This window comes from Neoarius graeffei, chromosome 3 (assembly GCF_027579695.1).
Source record: "Neoarius graeffei isolate fNeoGra1 chromosome 3, fNeoGra1.pri, whole genome shotgun sequence".
Classification (NCBI taxonomy): Eukaryota; Metazoa; Chordata; class Actinopteri; order Siluriformes; family Ariidae; genus Neoarius; species Neoarius graeffei.
The window spans coordinates 4,727,025-4,745,974 of NC_083571.1; the positions used below are offsets into that span (position 1 = coordinate 4,727,025).

Genomic DNA, 18,950 nt, shown 5'->3' on the forward strand with positions numbered 1-18,950 from the left:
AGTAAATTTCTTAAACCACCTCCCGAGCAGGGTTAGATTTGCACCGGTTTAAGCAGCTTTCAGGGGCTACACCGGTATAACTTTGTAGCGTGTGAACGCTCTACCGGGGCAGCCCCGGTGCTATACCGGAGTAAAAGTTGCCGTGTGAACACCCCTATAAAGACATCATAAGAAATCGTAAACTGGATCAAACTGGACACACTGGAGCTGTGAGGCTACAACGCTACCTGCGACCTACTGGATCAATCCTATAGGTCATATGACTTCAGAGAACTGGATAAATAGAAAACATTTATTTTGCAATGAGAGAAAAAAATCCTAAAAATACTCTTTTCAGCTAAAGTAATGAATGAGACGAGACTAGAAATTAAACTTCAGCTCAGATGACGCATTATCATCAGTGCATTCAAGATTTATTAAATGGTAATGTGTACAGTAGAATGGAAATACTTCAACATTTAAATATTGCTAATCAAATAATTACTTTATAATACAGTATTTGGCCACTGTACTGAAATCCACTTCACTACCAAGTAGTGTTTCACTCCACTGTTGAAACTAATCTCAAGGGTTCTTTAAACATCTGAAAAGGTCATGAAAGGCTACGTGATTTTTCGTCTTTCACGATGGTCACGATGTCAGATTATGCAATCGCAGTGACATGAATTCTGGCTGTGTCTTGGTCAGGAACATGGCAACGCTTCAAGTTTGAACCTGACCAATCATCAGCATCATCGGTCACATCCTTTTGCATGTCATCAGAGAGGAGGGTCAAGAAACGTGTCGTGCTGGTGATGGAAATACAAAAATGTCTTGCTAGGAATGCGAGCCTTTTCGTCGTGGTGTTCTGAGGCATCCCAGACTACACATCGCTGGTCTTCGATTATGTCCCTGGGAATTTGTCAGCCATGACAAAATCGTCTGAATTTGCATAGCCTGATCCCGGCATTATATTCATTTCGGAAACACTACAGCTCACGATCCTTTGCGATAGGTTATCGAGGCGTTTGTTGGCGATGTTTCCCCGAGCTTCGGGAAGTATTCCCAAACCCGTCTGCGAGTATTCACTGCTTAGTTTGCAGATGAAAACATCACCACCGAATTTCAATGCATACATTTTTGGCAACCAGAGGTGGACAGTAATGAAGTACATGTACTTGAGTACTGTACTTAAGTACACTTTTTGAGTATCAGTACTTTACTTGAGTATTATTGCTTTTGGAAACTTTTGACTTTAACTTCACTACATTTGAAAGGCAAATATCGTACTTTTCACTCCACTACAGTTCTATCAAGCTCCTCATTATTCATTACTATGAAGCAGCTTTGAAAGTGGATGTTTTTTTTCTTTTCTTTTCTAAAACGTGATTGGTTTATTTTTTTCGCAGGTGACACTGAGACAGCCGATCAGCATGGGCGCCGCCGGGGGGGAAAGGTTAGAACAATTCTAGGGGCCCAGCACTGCCATGGGGCCCTTTAAGGGGCTGATAATATGCTTTTAATGATTTTAATAAGACTTTTGAAATAACAGCAATGCAATATTCCATCTGGTAAAATGAGCTAATTGAACAAGGTTGTCCATTTCTTGAGTTCTTCAACATATTGTCATTTAACCCTCCCCCTTTTGCGAAATGGTACGGTCCAGTTCTGGTAGAAGCGCGATGCGTTAAATCTGTGTGCTGATCAGTGCAACGCTACTTGCTGCTGTGTCGCGGTGCAGCAGCCAGCCAGCCAGCAGTGGAGTGCGGACAGTCTATGATCGCTAAATATGAAGAGTGGCTGTCAAAAACGTAAAGAAAGGCAGCTGAAAGCTGAGAGGGACCGGAGAGGCAGGCAACTGGTCACTCAGTTTTTCCCAAAGAAAGGTAGCTATCGCTCACATGTGTGTTCAAAATATTAGCGAATGGTAAATGAACAGTATGAACGTGGTTGGATTAGCCTATCAAGAGAACACTTTTACAGTTTGTACAGTGACATTTTTTCCATTTTAATAACTGAACTGACTTGTGTGATAAACAAGATGAAATATTACGTTATGCTGGTGCTAATAACTAGTGCTAATAACCAGTTTCATAATTAATGGGGCGCCCTAAATATGCACAGATTCAGCCTCAGGGGGACCTCCGCCCTACCAAACCACTGAACCCCCCTTTGGAGAAGGAGGTAAGCAGCAATACAACCCATAAATGCTTTAGGATTGAAGTTTTTAATGAGCGAGCGCCATATACAGTTTGCTAGATTAAAGTGTTGCTAATAACGGACACCAGTCAAGTGTTTGACATGGTTACGCGTGTGGAATGTTCACACGTTCTAAACCATTGGTTTCAAATTGAGGAGCTGGAGAAAGCGCAGCACACATAAAAGAGGGATAGAGGTTACAACATATGAAGAAATACGTACGTAATTGATCAAATTGAAATGTCACTCCGTGTCACTTTGAAATAAATTTATAATAAGATGTTTCCTGTCTTTTATGGGTAACATTTGTAAGGCTACTGAGTATGGAGTTCATTTAAATGCATCAAACTTGAATGCATCAAACTTTTTCCATAGGTATTTTGATGCTGGGTAGAAAACTTTTTCTATGATTTATTAGCAGTCACATCACACATTTCACTACCAATTGTCCTAGCACAAGAAGGCATGTGGCAAAATCTTGAATTTTCATTTGTGATTGTAAATGCACCAGAATTAGTCACTGACCAGTTTTCATCTAGTCCCTGGTAGGTTAATACATAAAATGTAATAACAAAGTCACAAACTCAAGGTCCATGGGCTATCAAAAGTCAAATAATGACAATAGTGCAATTGTGACGAGGGTGGGCAAAGTTGGAGGGCCCAAAATTCTAACCTTTCATGGGGCCCAAAATTTCTGGCGGCGCCCCTGCCGATCAGTAATCACTCGGGTCACGTCACGTCCATAGACTGGATAAAATCAAGTTCAATGATTCCTCAGCAGCGTTATTTGAACACGATCAGTTGATGACAGAATGGAAGGAGGCGGTTCTTCTGGAAAATGCACGCACCCGTGGCTTTACCTAGAACCCATGGTTCAGTTTTCTGAAAGGAATAAAGATTTGTTTCGTTTTAAATGTTTGCCGAAAACGAACCACATCACGGCCAACAAAAACTCACCGTCCAACCTGCGGAAGCATATTGAGGGATGTAAACATATTATTCCAAGAGAAAGCTTGTAACGAAGTTGTCTGTGCTTTTAGAGCTAGCGATAACATTGCAATAGCTGTGCAGTCTGGTTAGTCAAATGACTTTCTATGGATTTGCGTGCCAAGTCACCATCGCCTTGTCCACGGCTAACGATAACACATAGCTAGTTAACTTGGACACTGTTAGTTAGCATGTAAAAACGGAGTTATGCTAACATGAGTAATGTTAACTTATCTGAAGTCCTTTCAGAAATGTGTTTTTGCATAATCTTGCCAAATAAACAGAATGTAGAAATCTTTCTTTTCCAGTAGCGTTAGCTACGCAATATGATTTTGAGTGTGAAAAAAGTTTGCTAGCATGTCAGGTGGAGCTTCACTGACTAGCTAGCTTAACGTTAAACCACCATGATGGCACAGCATGCGTTCATTTTGTGAATTCACATTTCTGTCTTTGGTAACGGCGTTAGGTTTTGTAAGCATTGTGGCAATAATACAACAATGCGTTGACAGAAAATGTACTTTTAATACTTAAGTATTTTTTAAAAGCAAGTACTTCAGTACTTTACCTTAAGTAAAAATTTGACTGTACAACTTTCACTTGTATCGGAGCAACATTTGACCAGCAGGATCTGTACTTTGACTTAAGTAATGAAATTGGGTACTTTGTCCACCTCTGTTGGCTACTCATGAGGCGGAGACACATCAAAAAACAACTTGCGAAGCTCGGAGAATGTTCGCCATGCATCACACGATTGGTAGCGATGATACCAATTTTTCATCGCCACGTATTCATGAGCAAAGCCAAAGAGAAACCTTGTGAAGAGAAAGAAACTAAAGAACCCTTAAGAGTGCAAGATCGCGCCATTTTTATTCTAAAACTTTATTAAAACTAGGGCAGAAATTAATGTCTCATTATCTACTGTACATTTAAATGCAATTCAGTCCAATATTGCATCATAACTCTCTCAAACTACAATTAATTTAAAATCAACACACACACACATTGTACAGATAAAATGGTTTGAAGAATATATACACACAATCCATCTACAGTATTGTACTGACAAGTGACAAATTAAAGAAAGCACAGGGGCTCTCTTATGTTGGGGGGGGTGTCATTTATTTTTGCATTTCAGTTTGTTTATTTGTTTTCTTTAATTTGTCACAAATCTGTCTGTCTGATTGAGACAAATGCATTTCTAAAGATATTTACAATACAATACGATACAGCAGGCACTGTGCAGAAGTCATAATTTATATATGATGATTACTAATAATATGCTGCAACGCCTCTCTAACAAACTTTTTTTTTTACTACAAACTTTCACATATAATGTACTAAGTTCGTGTCTCCCGCCTTTAGTGACAAAGAAAGGTTTGAGTCTTCAAAAAAATATCCACACAACACCATTAGGATTAATTACTGTACTGTACCATGCACCTGTTCCTGATTAGAGAGCAATCACAGCGTGTTCTTATAAACACTTTCTAAACACACAGACTTGAAGTATACACGCTGTACCGAGTGTCTAACATTACCAAGCCTTTGTATCTGTGTATTGCCTTTCTGGGTTTGACTTTGTTTTGTGTTTTTGGACTCTGCCTTTCATCTTTGCCTCCACCATTCTGTTTGTGCCACCCGTGACCATTGCCCATTTCACAACCCTGCCTTTCTTTGTCTTACGTTTTTGTCCTGTTTGCCTGACTGTTTGTAAATAAACACTCTTCCTGCAATTACATCCGTCATTCGCCTGCTTACACGACACACTGAGCCATGCGTTCGTCTTCCCCCAGAGACAAACAATAAGTAATCAAGTCCTCAGTCAAGTTGTGTGTTAATACGTGTTAACGCCATAAAACAAAAGCTTAATGAACCTCGCTCATGTGTCGATCACTAACAATTATCAAGAAAGGATGGATAAAAGGATGAAATGACTGCTGATTCTGCTAAAATTAACACCTAATTAAAGCGCACCGGTGATGTTTGTTTTTATACCCCCCGCCCTGCCTCACCCAGCCCCACAGCATGACATAAATGACATCATAAATGATTCGTAACACAAGAATGAACTGAAGGGTGAAGATTTAGAAAACAGAGCGAGCCAGTGTTTGGACATCAACAATGAACAATACACCGGTCACCGCCGTCATTTCCATAACTGATGAAGAAACCATCGCCTCCGTTCGTGATCCTTTAACTCAGTCAGTGACCTGCGATAGTGACTTGGACGGAGAACTTTGTGATAAGGAGAACGTCCTAAAGTTTCACATATAACGTGAGTGTTTGGTGCGACGTGTGGCTTTGTTTCGGTATTACAAACTTTTCAGTATTGAGGTTTTTCACCTGACGTCACAGGGTCACATGACGCCCCAGTGTCCGCCATTTTGAAGGTCAAGCTAGCTAATGTCAACAACATAGTAGCTAGTATGTTACTGTAGCAATGTTTACGTTCAGTCATTTGGATGACTGTTAAAACCTTTCAGTCTCAAGTTTTTCCTTTACTGTATTTACTAGTTTACTGTAATTATGATCCGGCAGCTATTTACACCGGATCCAGTGTAAATAGCTGCCGGAGTGCGCTCCGGCTTGCTCCCCCTCAAATTAAACAGCACGCTCCGGCTTGCTCCCGGAGTGCTCCGGCCGAGGTTCCGGAGCGCGCTCCGGCTTGCTCCCCCTCAAATTAAACAGCACGCTCCGGCTTGCTCCCGGAGTGCTCCGGCTGAGGTTCCGGAGCATGCTCCGGCTTGCTCCCCCTCAAATTAAGCAGCACGCTCCGGCAGCTATTTACACTGGATCCGGTGTAAATAGCTGCCGGATCATAATTACAGTAAACTAGTAAATCCAGTAAAGGAAAAACTTGAGACTGAAAGGTTTTAACAGTCATCCAAATGACTGAACGTAAACATTGCTACAGTAACATACTAGCTATGTTGTTGACATTAGCTAGTGCTAACAGCTAGCTGCTAGTACACTGCTACAACACAGACACCGACCCTAATAATACAGTTCTTGGTCATTGCCTGGTAACAGCAAATTTATAACAGGCCATGTCTCAACAGACTAAGAAGTTATTTCAATGACATTTAATAACATTTTGTTTATCCTGAGGACCGAAAGTAAATGAAAATGTGAACAAACCTTAGCTGTAATAAGATGGTGACCACCGGCTCCAGGGACGACCCGCTGATGTAGGCATGTTACCCAGCCTGACACAAAATATTTGTAGGCATCCAAACTCTTATACGCTTTCAGATCAATACCTGTGTATGGCGATGGGTTTTTAACGACATAGGTATACAGATCATGTGGGCCGAAGTCAGGTAAAGACGAGGGCTTCGTGTACTTCCGTACGTCAGTGAACAATCCTGGTGGAAGCAGGTAAACGTCGTTCTCTAAGCCTGCTAACCTCAATTTTTGCAAATACCTCTCCCTCTGCTCGCCCTGTAAATGCCCTACGTCGCTGGATAGTGAAGGTGTTTTCTGCATCTCGCTCCTTTTTCTTTTATGTTTTTCGTTTGTCGCCTTCCTCGCATTCAAACCGATTCGAGCCGTGCCGTCCAAAATGGCAGCCTAATGATGCATCACATGACTTGGTCACGTGGGTGAAAAACCTCAATAACAAACTATTTGGATGTCACCCAAGGACTTCGTTATAGTGAGGCTGCAGTGTAATAATTATAATAAAAATCGAATAATATACATTTAGAAATAAATGATAACTTGAGTCTGAGACATTTTGATTGTTTTCTGCATCGTAATTTTTTTTCTTCCAGAAATGAAGTAAATCTTCAACAGAGAAGCGTGTATGTTGTTCAAGAATGCAATATATTCAGTCGTAAAAATGTTTTCTTTTGGACAAACACACACACACACACACACACACACACACACACACCAGAAGCTGTTCTGGATTTAGGTGCCGAAACAGAAGAACTTTCGAGAGTGTTCAAGATGCAGAATAAAACATGCAGCTTATTTCCTTATAGAACGGTACAAATTGAGAGAAACAATGCAGCTTTAAATGCGACAGCTCACACTGATTATTGATTTGATCTGATTTTGGAGTCATTACGAATCTTTTTTTATCTCATTGTCATTTCAATCTTCTCTTTACAGAATTTCTTGAAATTGCCCTCGGGCTTCTGCGCAGTACCGTATCGTGTAAATGTGTCGTTCCTTCTTTTTTAAAAATTATTTTTCATCTTTCCCTTTATCTGTTTTCTCTCACATCAAACGAGGCTCATAAATCTCGTGTGCGCTCCTCATGATTCAGAAACTTGATCAGTCGTCCAGGAAGGGGCAACTTTTTGATTTTGTTCAGTCTGTGGATTCCGATCAGCTGCCAGATCTTCAGCCTGCAGAGCTGCATCAGCGGCCGCGGAGGCACTGAAATCAAAACCAAAAGAAATGAACAAGAGCCAGGACTGAAAAGATATAAATACAGTGACGAAAAGTTCTCACAAGGAAAGTTCCTCGTATTCAGAGTCACATTACGCAGCTGCTTAAGGACATTTTCCTTGATGCAGCATTCAGATTATTAAAACCACCTGCATGAATTTCGCATCTCCAAGATTCCCCCCATTTTTCTGAAGTAGAAACGTCAGAGAGAGAGAGAGTGAGCTTTTAAATTTCATCTAGACCACTGCCTTTAAACACAATCACCTGCCTTTAACACCCCCCCAAAAAAAAAAAAAAAACGGGCTAGAAAATGCGGACTGATGAAAATCACATAACATAAAAGAATATGTGTATGTGAACATGAAGATGGCAAGGGTTGAAATAAATCTAAGAGAAGTCTCGTGTATCATCAGTACAGTGTCTTGCAAAAGTATTCATCCCCCTGGGTATTTGTCCTGTTTTGCCGCATTACAAGATGGAATTAAAATGGATTTTTGGAGGGTTAGCAGCATTTTATTTTTTACACAACATGCCGACCACTTTAAAGGTGAAAACTGTTGTTTTATTGTGACACAAACAATAATTAAGATGAAAAAAAACAGAAATCTGGAGTGTGCATAGGTATTATATTAGGGGTATGTCTCTATTAGCTTAACACAGGGCTTTTCAAAGTGTGGGGCGCGCCTCCCCTGGGGGGCGCCAGAGTTCTTCAGGGGGGGTGCAACATGAGGAAAAATAAACCAGGATAAGTTACTATTGCGGACATTTAGCGAACTTCAGCTAGCCTTTGCCAGAGACAAAATGGATCGATTTTTAGTACCTAAAGCTACAGTGAGTGAGGAGACAGAGTCTGGGCCAAGCAAAAAAACAGACCCTCCAGGATTTCGCGATGTTGCGATTTGCAACTTCAACGCAAATTCAACCAATCCCTGCGAATTCAGGGCGGTGTTGCAATTATATCCAATCACCGCAACTTTCCCACAAATTTGACCAATCGTTGGCGTCGTCTTGAGGTGACGTCGACAAACTACCTTCCGCCTTACTTCTGTGTATATGTTCAAGAGAAGCAGCATGTGCGCAGTGTTGCCAGATTGGGCGGTTTTAAGTGCATTTGGCGGGTTTTGAACATATTTTGGGCTGGAAAACGTCAGCAGTATCTGGCAACACTGCATGATGTGCGAGTCAGTGTTTATGTCGGCTTAAATTCTGTTACTGAAAGTGTGTTATGTTTACAGTGAAGCATTATTTTTTACTTAATACAAGAAATTAATGGATGCCAACATTTTTGCCAAAATGGTATTTTATTTTCCATTGTTTAGGCAGCTTCAGCATACAGTGCATAATAACTGTTATACAGCATACAGCATACATCACAGTGTAGCTTTAGCAGTATGTTTAGGGTCATTGTCCTGCTGGAACGTGAACCTTCGTCCCAGTCTCAAACCTCTGGCCGACTCAAACAGGTTTTCCTCCAGAATTGCCCTGTATGTAGTGCCATCCATCTTTCCTTCAGTCCTGACCAGCTTTCCTGTCCCTGCAGATGAAAAACATCCCCACAGCATGATGCTGCCACCACCATGCTTCACTGTAGGAATGGTGTTCTCAGGGTGTTGGGTTTGTGCCACACATGGCGTTTCCCATGATGGCCAAAAAGTTCAATTTTAGTCTCATTTGACCAGAGAATCTTCTTCCATGTGTTTGGGGAGTCTGCCACATGCTGTTGGGCAAACTCCAAATGTGTTTTCTTAAGCAATTACATTTTTCTGGACACTCTTCCATAAAACGCCGCCCAATCTATGGAGTGTACAGCTTAAAGTGGTCCTATGGACAGATACTCCCATCTCTGCTGTGGATATTTGCAGCTGCTTCAGTGTTCTCTTTGGTGTCTTTGTTGCATCTCTGATTAATGCCCTCCTTGCCCGGTCTGTGAGTTTTGCTGGGCGGGGCCTTCTCATCAGGTTTGTAAGGCAAGGCAAGGCAAGTTTATTTATATAGCACATTTCATACACAATGGCAGTTCAATGTGCTTTACAGAAGCAAAAACAAAAACAGTAAACAATCGAGAAATAAAATTACATAAAATAATTTTATTTTTAATCTAAAACAATTAATTAAAAGAATTAAAAGAATTAAAAGAAAATAATAAGAATTAAACAATAGTAGAAATAAAATAATAAAATGCCAAAAAGAAAAAAGGAGAAAAAGAAAAAGAAACCAGCGGAATAAAATAGAATAAAATTAAAGTAAATTAAAAACATACAGAGAAAGTAAAGATTATAAAAAATGTAAAAAATATTAATTATTTAACAGAAAGCATCTGAGAACAGCTTGGTCTTTAACCTAGATTTGAAGCTGCCAACAGCAGGAGCATTTTTAATGTCCTCTGGCAGTTGGTTCCATAGCTGTACTGCATAGTAGCTAAAAGCTGCTTCACCACACTTTGTTTTAACAACTGGTTTTAATAGTAAATTTTTCTGTTGCGATCTGGTAGATCTGATTGGGTTAGGCCGCTGCAACATATCAGAGAGGTAATTGGGCCCTGTACCATTTAGAGATTTATACACCAGCAGCAATGCTTTAAAGTCAATTCTGTAGCTTACTGGAAGCCAGTGTAGTGGTGCCATATTCTTTCCATTTTGTTCAAATGGATTTAATGGAGCTCCCTGGGATCGTCAAAGTTTGGGATATTTTTTATAACCCAACCCTGATCTATACTTCTCCACAACTTTGTCTCTGACCTGTTTGGAGGCTCCTTGGTTCTCATGTTGCTTGCTTAGTAGTGTTGCAGAGTCAGGGTCCTTCCAGAACAGGCTGATTTATACAGACATCATGTGACACACAGGTGGATTTTAATCAACTAATTATGTGACTTATGAAGTGAATGGGTTGGACCAGCTCTTATTTAGGGGTGAATACGAAAGGGGGTGAATACTTATGCACACTCCAGATTTCTGTTTATTTAATCTTAATTATTGTTTGTGTCACAATAAAACAGCAATTTTCATATGATGAATACTTTTGTATGTATTTAATTTTGATCTTTACAGCCAAAACATACATTTCAGCTTGACATTTCCTGGTTAGATCAAAGTGTCAGACAGCGGCACTGAAATTTCAAGCTCCTCCTTAAATAACTTCTAAATGGTGTTTAAGTTACATTATTACATTTGCAAACATTTGATTCAATGTTGTTTATGCTTATCATCTCATACACTAAACACCCTGAGGTTTGCATCATCCTTATTTCCTAAATTGATTGGTTAATCTGCGGGATTTTGTGCTTATTATTTTGAGAACTTGGTCTGCTGTCGTAATTCCGGACATTTCTATCTACGTTTGACCAAGCTGATGAGTAGCTCATTAGGTTTAAAGCCATAAAGGCTGAGGATTTATCCGTACTTGCTTTCTCCTTGATGTTGGCCCAGCCTGAGTAACTGTCCAAGTGTTCGATGAGTCGGGAACAGAGCTTCACATCACCGACGTAATCCAGCAACACGTCTATGATGGGTCCTGCCCAGGCGCTGTACGTGTCCGTGGAAACCATGTCACAAAACTGGAGGTACAGGAGACAAAGACACACGCAGGTCACACGGGATTAGCATCGGGTGGAATTTGAGCGCTAGTAGTTACAAGGGGAACTACAAAAACATTAGCATGATGAAGCTTTGCATACTCCTTGACTCTGCCTCCCAGGAAAAAGAAAAACCACACACACCTTTAAACATTTCAGCAGGTGAAAGTTTTTAGTAACTTGCTAACCATTTTTAAATTCCCCACCCCTTTGTGTCTTGCTCCACCCACTTCAGCACAGATTCTACACATAGAATCATTTCCACACCATTTAGAAAGTCTTGATATCAGGTGACAGGTGGACATACACCAATCAGCCATGACATTAAACCCACTGACAGGTGACGTGAATATTTAACAGTTATTCCACCAAATCGAGTCGTACATGAGCTGATAGCCGACGAGGTGGGTAGCACCGAGATTGAGTGGAACAACTGTTTTATTCTATCCACATTCACTGGATTTTGAGAAATTAAGCATTTTTTTTTCATTTCTGTTTAGAATGTAAACAAACCGGCGAAATGACAGGAGCAATTTGTGAAAAATGCTATCATAATAATAATTCTTGAAAAATAAAAGAGATACATTCTTACCATCAAATACTTTCATTCCATTTTTTAAAAACATTTTTTGTGGGTTTTTTTTTCAAATAGAGTTTTTACTTCATCCTTGGCTGGTTCAACAACATGCTCCACCATTTTGTTTTTCTCTACTCATGGTATATGAGCTGGTATCCTAGTAGTAGAGTAACCAATGACTCTCATTACAATGACATGGGTCAAGGCGTGGGATATATTTGGCAGCAAGAAAGAGAACAATCAGTTCTTGAAGTTGACGTGTTGGAAGCAGGAAAAATGGGCAACACCTTTACCTTTCTGTTTTCGCAAGCATTAACTTTTTCATCAGTTTGCGCTACAGTAGTGCTTCTGTTCTCCTGGATTGGATCATATGGGCTAGTCTTTGTGCCCCATGAGAATCAGTGACCCTTCGATACCCATGACCCTGTCACCGGTTCACCGGTTGTCCTTTGGATCCTTGGACCACTTTTGTTCAGTACTAACCACTGCATACCAGGAACACCCCACAAGATGTGCCATTTTGGAGATGCTCAGATGCAGTCATCTCGCCATCACAATTTGGCCCTTGGTGTCAAAGTCACTCAGATCCTCACACTCGCCCATTTTTCCAAGTTTCAGTAGTTCAAAGTTAAGTCGGGCACAGGACAAGGCGACATACAGGCCCCTCTGCTCTTCAACATTGTCCTCAACTGGGTTCTGGAGTATGCCCTGTCTGAGAGAACCTTCTTGCATGGATTTCTGCTCCAGAATCGCCGCAGCTCTCAACACCCAGCAGTATACATCAGCAATCTTGACTATGCAGATGACATTGCTGTCCTTGACATGATGGTCTTCAAGAAGCAACATCCAACATCTCTGACACTGGTAAAGAAGCTGGCATAAACATCAATGCCAAAAAGACCAACTGCACACTGATAGGCAAATTCCATAATCAATGTCCCTTTCAGCAAGACGAAGTCCTTGACCTCACAGTGGATAACAAACCTCTGGAGCAGGTGAACCATTTCAGATACCTTGGCTCTATTATTTCCAGTGACGGCTCCCTTGACAAGGAAATCAATGTTAGGACCGGCAAAGTGTCGGGCGCGTTCAACTCTCTAAATAACATCTGGAGAAACCGCAGGATTACACTTACCACAAAGGTAAAGATCCTTGAGAGTGGTGTACTTTTGCTCCTGTTGTATGGCTCCCCCACTTGGGCTCTGAAAATCTGACATGTACGTTGCTTTGAAAGCTTCCAGCATTCCTGTTTGCGGAGAATCCTAAAAGTACATTGGCAAGATCAAGAACTTTGTGCTCGGACTACCTGTTGTAAGCTTGGTACGCTTATCCAGGTGAACAGATTGCACTACTTCAGGCACGTCACTTGGATGGAGACTGCCCGACTCCCTAAATATCTACTGGGCTGGACTCCTTTCCATGGTCACCGCAGCATTGGCCGCCCACATCTTAGCATTCTGCAAATTATTGCTGCTGATGTCAGGCAACTGTTTGGTGACTACTGTGACATCTCCACAGCCATTCGTGCTGCTATGGACAGGAGTTCTTGGAGACACCTCCTAAGTTCATTAAAACTAGATTGCGAGCAGGCAGACTAAACGTGAAGACCTTACCAAGTACAAGTAAGCCCATTTTTCCTGCTTCCAACACATCAACTTCAAGAAGTGACTGTTCTCTTTCTTGCTGCCAAATATATCCCACCCCTTGGAACTGTAAAAAATAACAGAGTTATGACACTGATGTTATGTAAATTTTCTCTGGTTGTTCTGTAACACGTGTTTCTTGTGTTTGGTCAGAATCGAATGTGAAAACAGTGACATTGCAGGGAAAATAGTCTCAGAATGGATGACTGTATTACCTGTACACAGGTGATTTGCAATGTAGTTTGATCATCTCTGAAGGGCGTTCTCTCGCTTCTCCTGGTTTTCAGAGGCGGGTGAGGATCGGTGCCGTACTCACAGATAAAACATGACAGCGCGTCGCAGCCATTGTCCATGAGATACTTGAGCATGGTGAGGTACTTCATGCAGAACATGACGGTGGCAGGGAAGGTGGTGGGGTGTGTGGGGATGTAGGCGTTGACGTTAGCGCCGTGTTCCACCAGTAACTTCACGGTCCTCATGCAGCCCTGCCTCAGGGCTACAAGCAGAGGGTTGAAGGTGTCCAGGTTGGGGTCGGCGCCGGCCTGCAGGAGCATCTGGGTGGCATCGATGTTGTTATTGATGACGGAGAAGTACAGGGCAGTGCTGCGGCGGTCCTCATACATGGTGCTGCGGTCCTCAGACAGCATGGCATTGACGTCAAAGCCGGACTCGATGAGCAGCTCGAGGATCTCGTCTCGGTTTCGCTCAGCGGCGAGATGGAGAGGACTGATGCCACTACGCCTCACACGGGCCTTACTGGTAGCAGGGATGAGCATCGCTACAATTCTGAAGCACAGATTCAGCGTTACAAAGCTTTATGTCTGATTCACGCAGCTGACGTGCTGTGACAGTGCTGATAAACTGCTAATGGAGGCGGTTACATAAAAATGGTTTAGTAGCTGCATTTATCGAGTGAAATACACACAGTGGAAAGGCATGATGAATATTATTTATAGTCAAAAACATCACCTCACATGGGCTGTACTGACATAAGGGGTTTATAATCATTCACAAAGTCCAATTCATCAGTTCGGATGTCAAAGTGCTATGACACTTGAGTCATGTGACCTACTGTTTTGAAACATTAACATACGTACCATATTTCTGCTTATAAGATGTTTATGAATATCTGTGCCATACGTATGACAGAGTTGATATAAAGTGAGTTTCCTAAGTCTGCTGATAGACGAAAAAGAAGATGAAGAGAAGGAGTAGTAGTAGGAGAAGAAGAAGAAGGAGAATATAAAGTGAGTTCCCTAAGTCTGCTGATAGAAGAAGGAGTAGTAGCAGTAGAAGAAGAGGAAGAAGAAGAAGAAGATTATAAAATGAGTTACCCAAGTCTGCTGATGGAAGAAGAAGTCATAGAAGAAGAAGAAGAATATAAAGTAAGTTTCCTAAGTCTGCTGATAGAAGAAGAAGAAGAAGAAGAAGAAGAAGAGCATATAAAGTGAGTTCCTTAAGTCTGTTGATAGAAGAAGAAGAAGAAGAAGAAGAGGAAGAATATAAAGTAAGTTTCCTAAGTCTGCTGATAGAAGAAGAAGAAGAAGAAGAAGAATATTAAGTGAGTTCCTTAAGTCTTTTGATAGAAGAAGAAGAAGAAGAAGAAGAAGAAGAAGATGAATATAAAGTGAGTTCCTTAAGTCTGTTGATAGAAGAAGAAGAAGAAGAAGAAGAAGAATATAAAGTTAGTTCCCTAAGTCTGCTGATAGAAGAAGGAGTAGTAGCAGTACAGAAAAAGAAGAAGAAAAAGAGGCAGAAGGAGTCATAGAATAATAATAATAATAATAATAATAATAATATAAAGTGAGTTCCCTAAGTCTGCTGATAGAAGAAGAAGTAGTAGAAGAAGAATTAGAAGTAGAAGAAAAAGGAGAAGAAGAGAAGGAGTAGTAGTAGTAGTAGAAGAAGAAGAAGAATATAAAGTGAGTTCCTTAAATCTGCTGATAGAAGAAGAAAAAGAGAAAAACAAGGAGTAGTAGAAGAAGAAGAATATAAAGTGAGTTTCCTAAGTCTGCTGATAGAAGAAGAAGAAGAAGAAGAAGAAGAAGAAGAAGAATATAAAGTGAGTTCCCTAAGGCAGAACTGAGGAAGCCTTTCGGATGAGAGGCGAAACGTTTTCAAGAATCTTCAAGCAAGTCCAGTTGCTCTCTTCAACCAACCACAGATTATTAAGGCCCCATCACACTTATTCAGAATTAGCAGGAATTAAGCAGAACCAGCCGGAATGAAAAATTTTTCAAAATTCGTGCCACATTCGGGCGGGAATTTCAAACTGACCAACATTCTTACAGCTTTGTAAGAATGCCGTTCCAATACCTAGAATGTGCTTTGAACCCGCCTCGAATGATTCTTGCACATTCCGGGTGTATTAGCTTTCGAATGCAGTTCAAATGTAGTTGGAACACAGTAGGAATACCTAGAATGCTGTTAGAATGCAGTAAGAATATTAAGAATGCACTTCGAATGCTGTACGAGTGCGGTTCGATTGCTGCCCGAATACCACCCGAAGTCTGGTCGGACGGTGCCTCGAATGCTGTACGAATTCGCCTCAAATGCAATCAGAACGCTCCCGGAATAGCCGCCGAATATGTTTCGAATATCTAAGAATTCAAAGAGAATGCAGCTCAAAAACTTAGAATGTACTTCAAATATCCCGGAATACACGAAGAATTTTCATTCCGACAGCATTCCGGCTCATTCGAGGCCCATTCGGGACATTCTGGCAGGATTTGAAGTGGCTTGCCATTTTAATTTTTCCCTCGAACACGATCAGAATGTTTCGAATGCTGTTGGAACGCCATAAGAATATTTAGAATGCAGTCAGAATGCAGTTAGAATACACTTCGAATGCCGTTCAATATTTCTCCTCTTCGAATGCACCTTGAATGTTTTGAGCATGAGCAAAACATTCGGTGCCAGCCACAAGAATGGGCCCGAATGTTTGGAATGCACTCAGAATGCAGTCAGAATTTTTAGAATGCACTTCAAATATCCCAGAATATGTTAAGAATTTTCATTCTGACGGCATTCTGGCTCATTCCGCCTCTAGTGTGACTACCCTATACTGTAAGTCTGCTGATAGAAGAAGAAGGAGTAGTAGCAGTAGAAGAAGAAGAAGAAGAAGAGGCAGAAGGAGGCATAGAAGAAGAAGAAGAATATAAAGTGAGTTTCCTAAGTCTGCTGATAGAAGAAGAAAAGGAGAAAAACAAGGAGTAGTAGTAGTAGTAGAAGAAGAAGAAGAAGAGGAATATAAAGTGAGTAGTAGAAGAATAAGAATATAAAGTGTTTCCTAAGTCTGCTGATAGAAGAAGAAGAAGAAGTAGTAGAAGAAGAAGAAAAAGGAAAAAAGGAGAAGAAGAAGAAATAGTAGTAGTAGAAGAAGAAGAATATAAAGTGAGTTCCCTAAGTCTGCTGATAGAAGAAGAAGAAGAAGAAGAAATAGTAGAAGAAGAAGAAAAAGGAAAAAAGGGGAAGAAGAAGGAGTAGTAGTAATAGTAGTAGAAGAAGAAGAAGATAAAGTGAGTTCCTTAAATCTGCTGATAGAAGAAGAAGAAGTAGTACAGGAGAAAAATAAGTAGAAGAAGAAGGAGAAGAAGAAGAATATAAAGTGAGTTCCTTAAAGTGCCATTCCACCATTGGATGTATTTTTTTGGCATAAAATACAATATATTTTATGACAACATGACTAGACAGAGAAATCTTTTAGCTTCAAAATGATATATCAAACATAATTTTTTGACAACGACAAGTATATTAATTTTGCGACCAAAGTCACCTACCCTTTTAATTTCCGCGCGGTAGTGAAACGTGATGTCATCGGCAGGTTCCCCTTCTTGTGTACCACGTCACGTGTGATGTGGCACAGATTATCAGCAATGGCGGACAGAACGCGATTGTCAGCTTCGGAAAAGAAGTGAAGGAAAATAGCAAGTGATGCCCAAAGGAGACGGTCGATGGTGAATATCGGCACAGCAATCGACAAGTGGAAATCGCGTTCTATCCGCCATTGCTGATAATCTGTGCCACGTCACATGTGACGTGGTACACAAGAAGGGGAACCTGCCGATGACATCACGTTTTACTACCGCGCGGAAATTAAAAGGGTAGGTGACTTTGGTCGCAAAATTAATATACTTGTCGTTGTCAAAAAATTATGTTTGATATATCATTTTGAAGCTAAAAGATTTCTCTGTCTAGTCATGTTGTCATAAAATATATTGTATTTTATGCCAAAGAATACATCCAATGGTGGAATGGCACTTTAAGTCTACTGATAGAAGAAGAAGAATATAAAGTGAGTTCCCTATGTTGATAATCTGTGGAAGTATAATTTCTTCAGTGAACCCTCTGGTGGTATTTCAGGTTATAACTCCTATATGAACACCTGTGTCAGTGCTCTGACGCTGTAATGCCAGTTGTGTCTGTTTCTCATGGCTCTTTAGTGAACGTTCCTCTTTCTGCTGATGAGTTCAGTAACACCTACAGTACGTCAGTGTTATGGCACTGCTGTGAATATTTTCTACAGTCCTTTAATAAAATGTCATATCTGTGTTTATAACGTGTTTATGAATGACTGTGTCAGTGCGATGAGTTATGTAGCTCATAGATCTTTAATCCGGCCCCGGATTATTTCATGTCCATGTTAAATGGAAGCGATGAGTTCAGATGGAGATGCAGTCGGGGATGTGTTTGTATCTGTAGGTTTCTACAGAAGGGGTGATGTACGTGTCATTAATCATTAAATCCCCCTCACGCCCGTGTGTTCATCTGATCTCGTCTCGAATTCCCAAATGGGTTTAAAGTGACGTGAAACCCAGTGTGCACTCGGAGTCGTGAGTGAAGTGACAGCTGGCGTGAAAAAGCAGAACGACACACAGTAAAAGTAAAACTACATCAGTTAAAACCACACTGATTTTTACTCGACACATTAATGTTGTGTTAATAATGTTACGTGTTAATTCACCATTTCTGTTCCAGACCACGCTGGGGGACTTACTGAAGGGCCCGGTCAGTGTGGTGCGCTGACCCGAAAGTGAAGAGGTCGGTGCTGAAACAGCATGCAACAACATTTATATACACGTTCAGATATTCCAACTCACTTCAACAGAGTTATTAATAATAATAATAATAATAATAATAATAATAATAATAATAATAATAATAATAATAATAATGTTTCATCAACCAGTGGAGATGGGTGTAAAAATGTACCATTTCATTTAGCACTTTTTGTAAAATGTCTTCATGATAAACACATCTATCTATCTATCTATCTATCTATCTATCTATCTATCTATCTATCTATCTATCTATCTATCTATCTATCTATCTATCTATCTATCTATCTATCTATCTATCTATCTATCTATCTATCCTCTCATTTTGTCATTCCTGTGAACTAGAACTAATCAAGATACTGCATTTCCACGAAGCTCAGTAAATAGATAGATAGATAGATAGATAGATAGATAGATAGATAGATAGATAGATAGATAGATAGATAGATAGATAGATAAAGCTTGTTCTTTTTCATGGCTCTGGAGTTCAATTTTTTTTCATGCAAACTTTGCTATAGATTTCTATTTTATGACTTCTA

The 18,950-nt window shown here is 40.4% G+C and overlaps 1 protein-coding gene across 5 annotated transcripts in view; it reads right to left on the reverse strand.

The window, feature by feature from the left end:
• Positions 1-6,544: 6,544 nt before the first annotated feature.
• asb2a.1 (ankyrin repeat and SOCS box containing 2a, tandem duplicate 1) overlaps positions 6,545-18,950 on the reverse strand; it is a 41,874-nt gene continuing 29,468 nt past the window's right edge. For 3 of the 5 annotated variants that reach the window (XM_060916293.1, XM_060916292.1, XM_060916296.1), the window contains 4 exons: positions 18,351-18,401; positions 13,570-14,140; positions 10,963-11,116; positions 6,546-7,551 (listed from right to left, as the gene is read on the reverse strand). In XM_060916293.1, coding sequence (XP_060772276.1) covers positions 7,406-7,551; positions 10,963-11,116; positions 13,570-14,140; positions 18,351-18,401 — 922 coding nt within the window. In that variant the 3' untranslated portion in view covers positions 6,546-7,405. Of the gene's footprint in view, positions 7,552-9,251; positions 9,511-10,962; positions 11,117-13,569; positions 14,141-18,350; positions 18,402-18,950 lie in introns of those variants that run through there. The other 2 variants (XM_060916295.1, XM_060916294.1) reach the window with 2 other exon arrangements.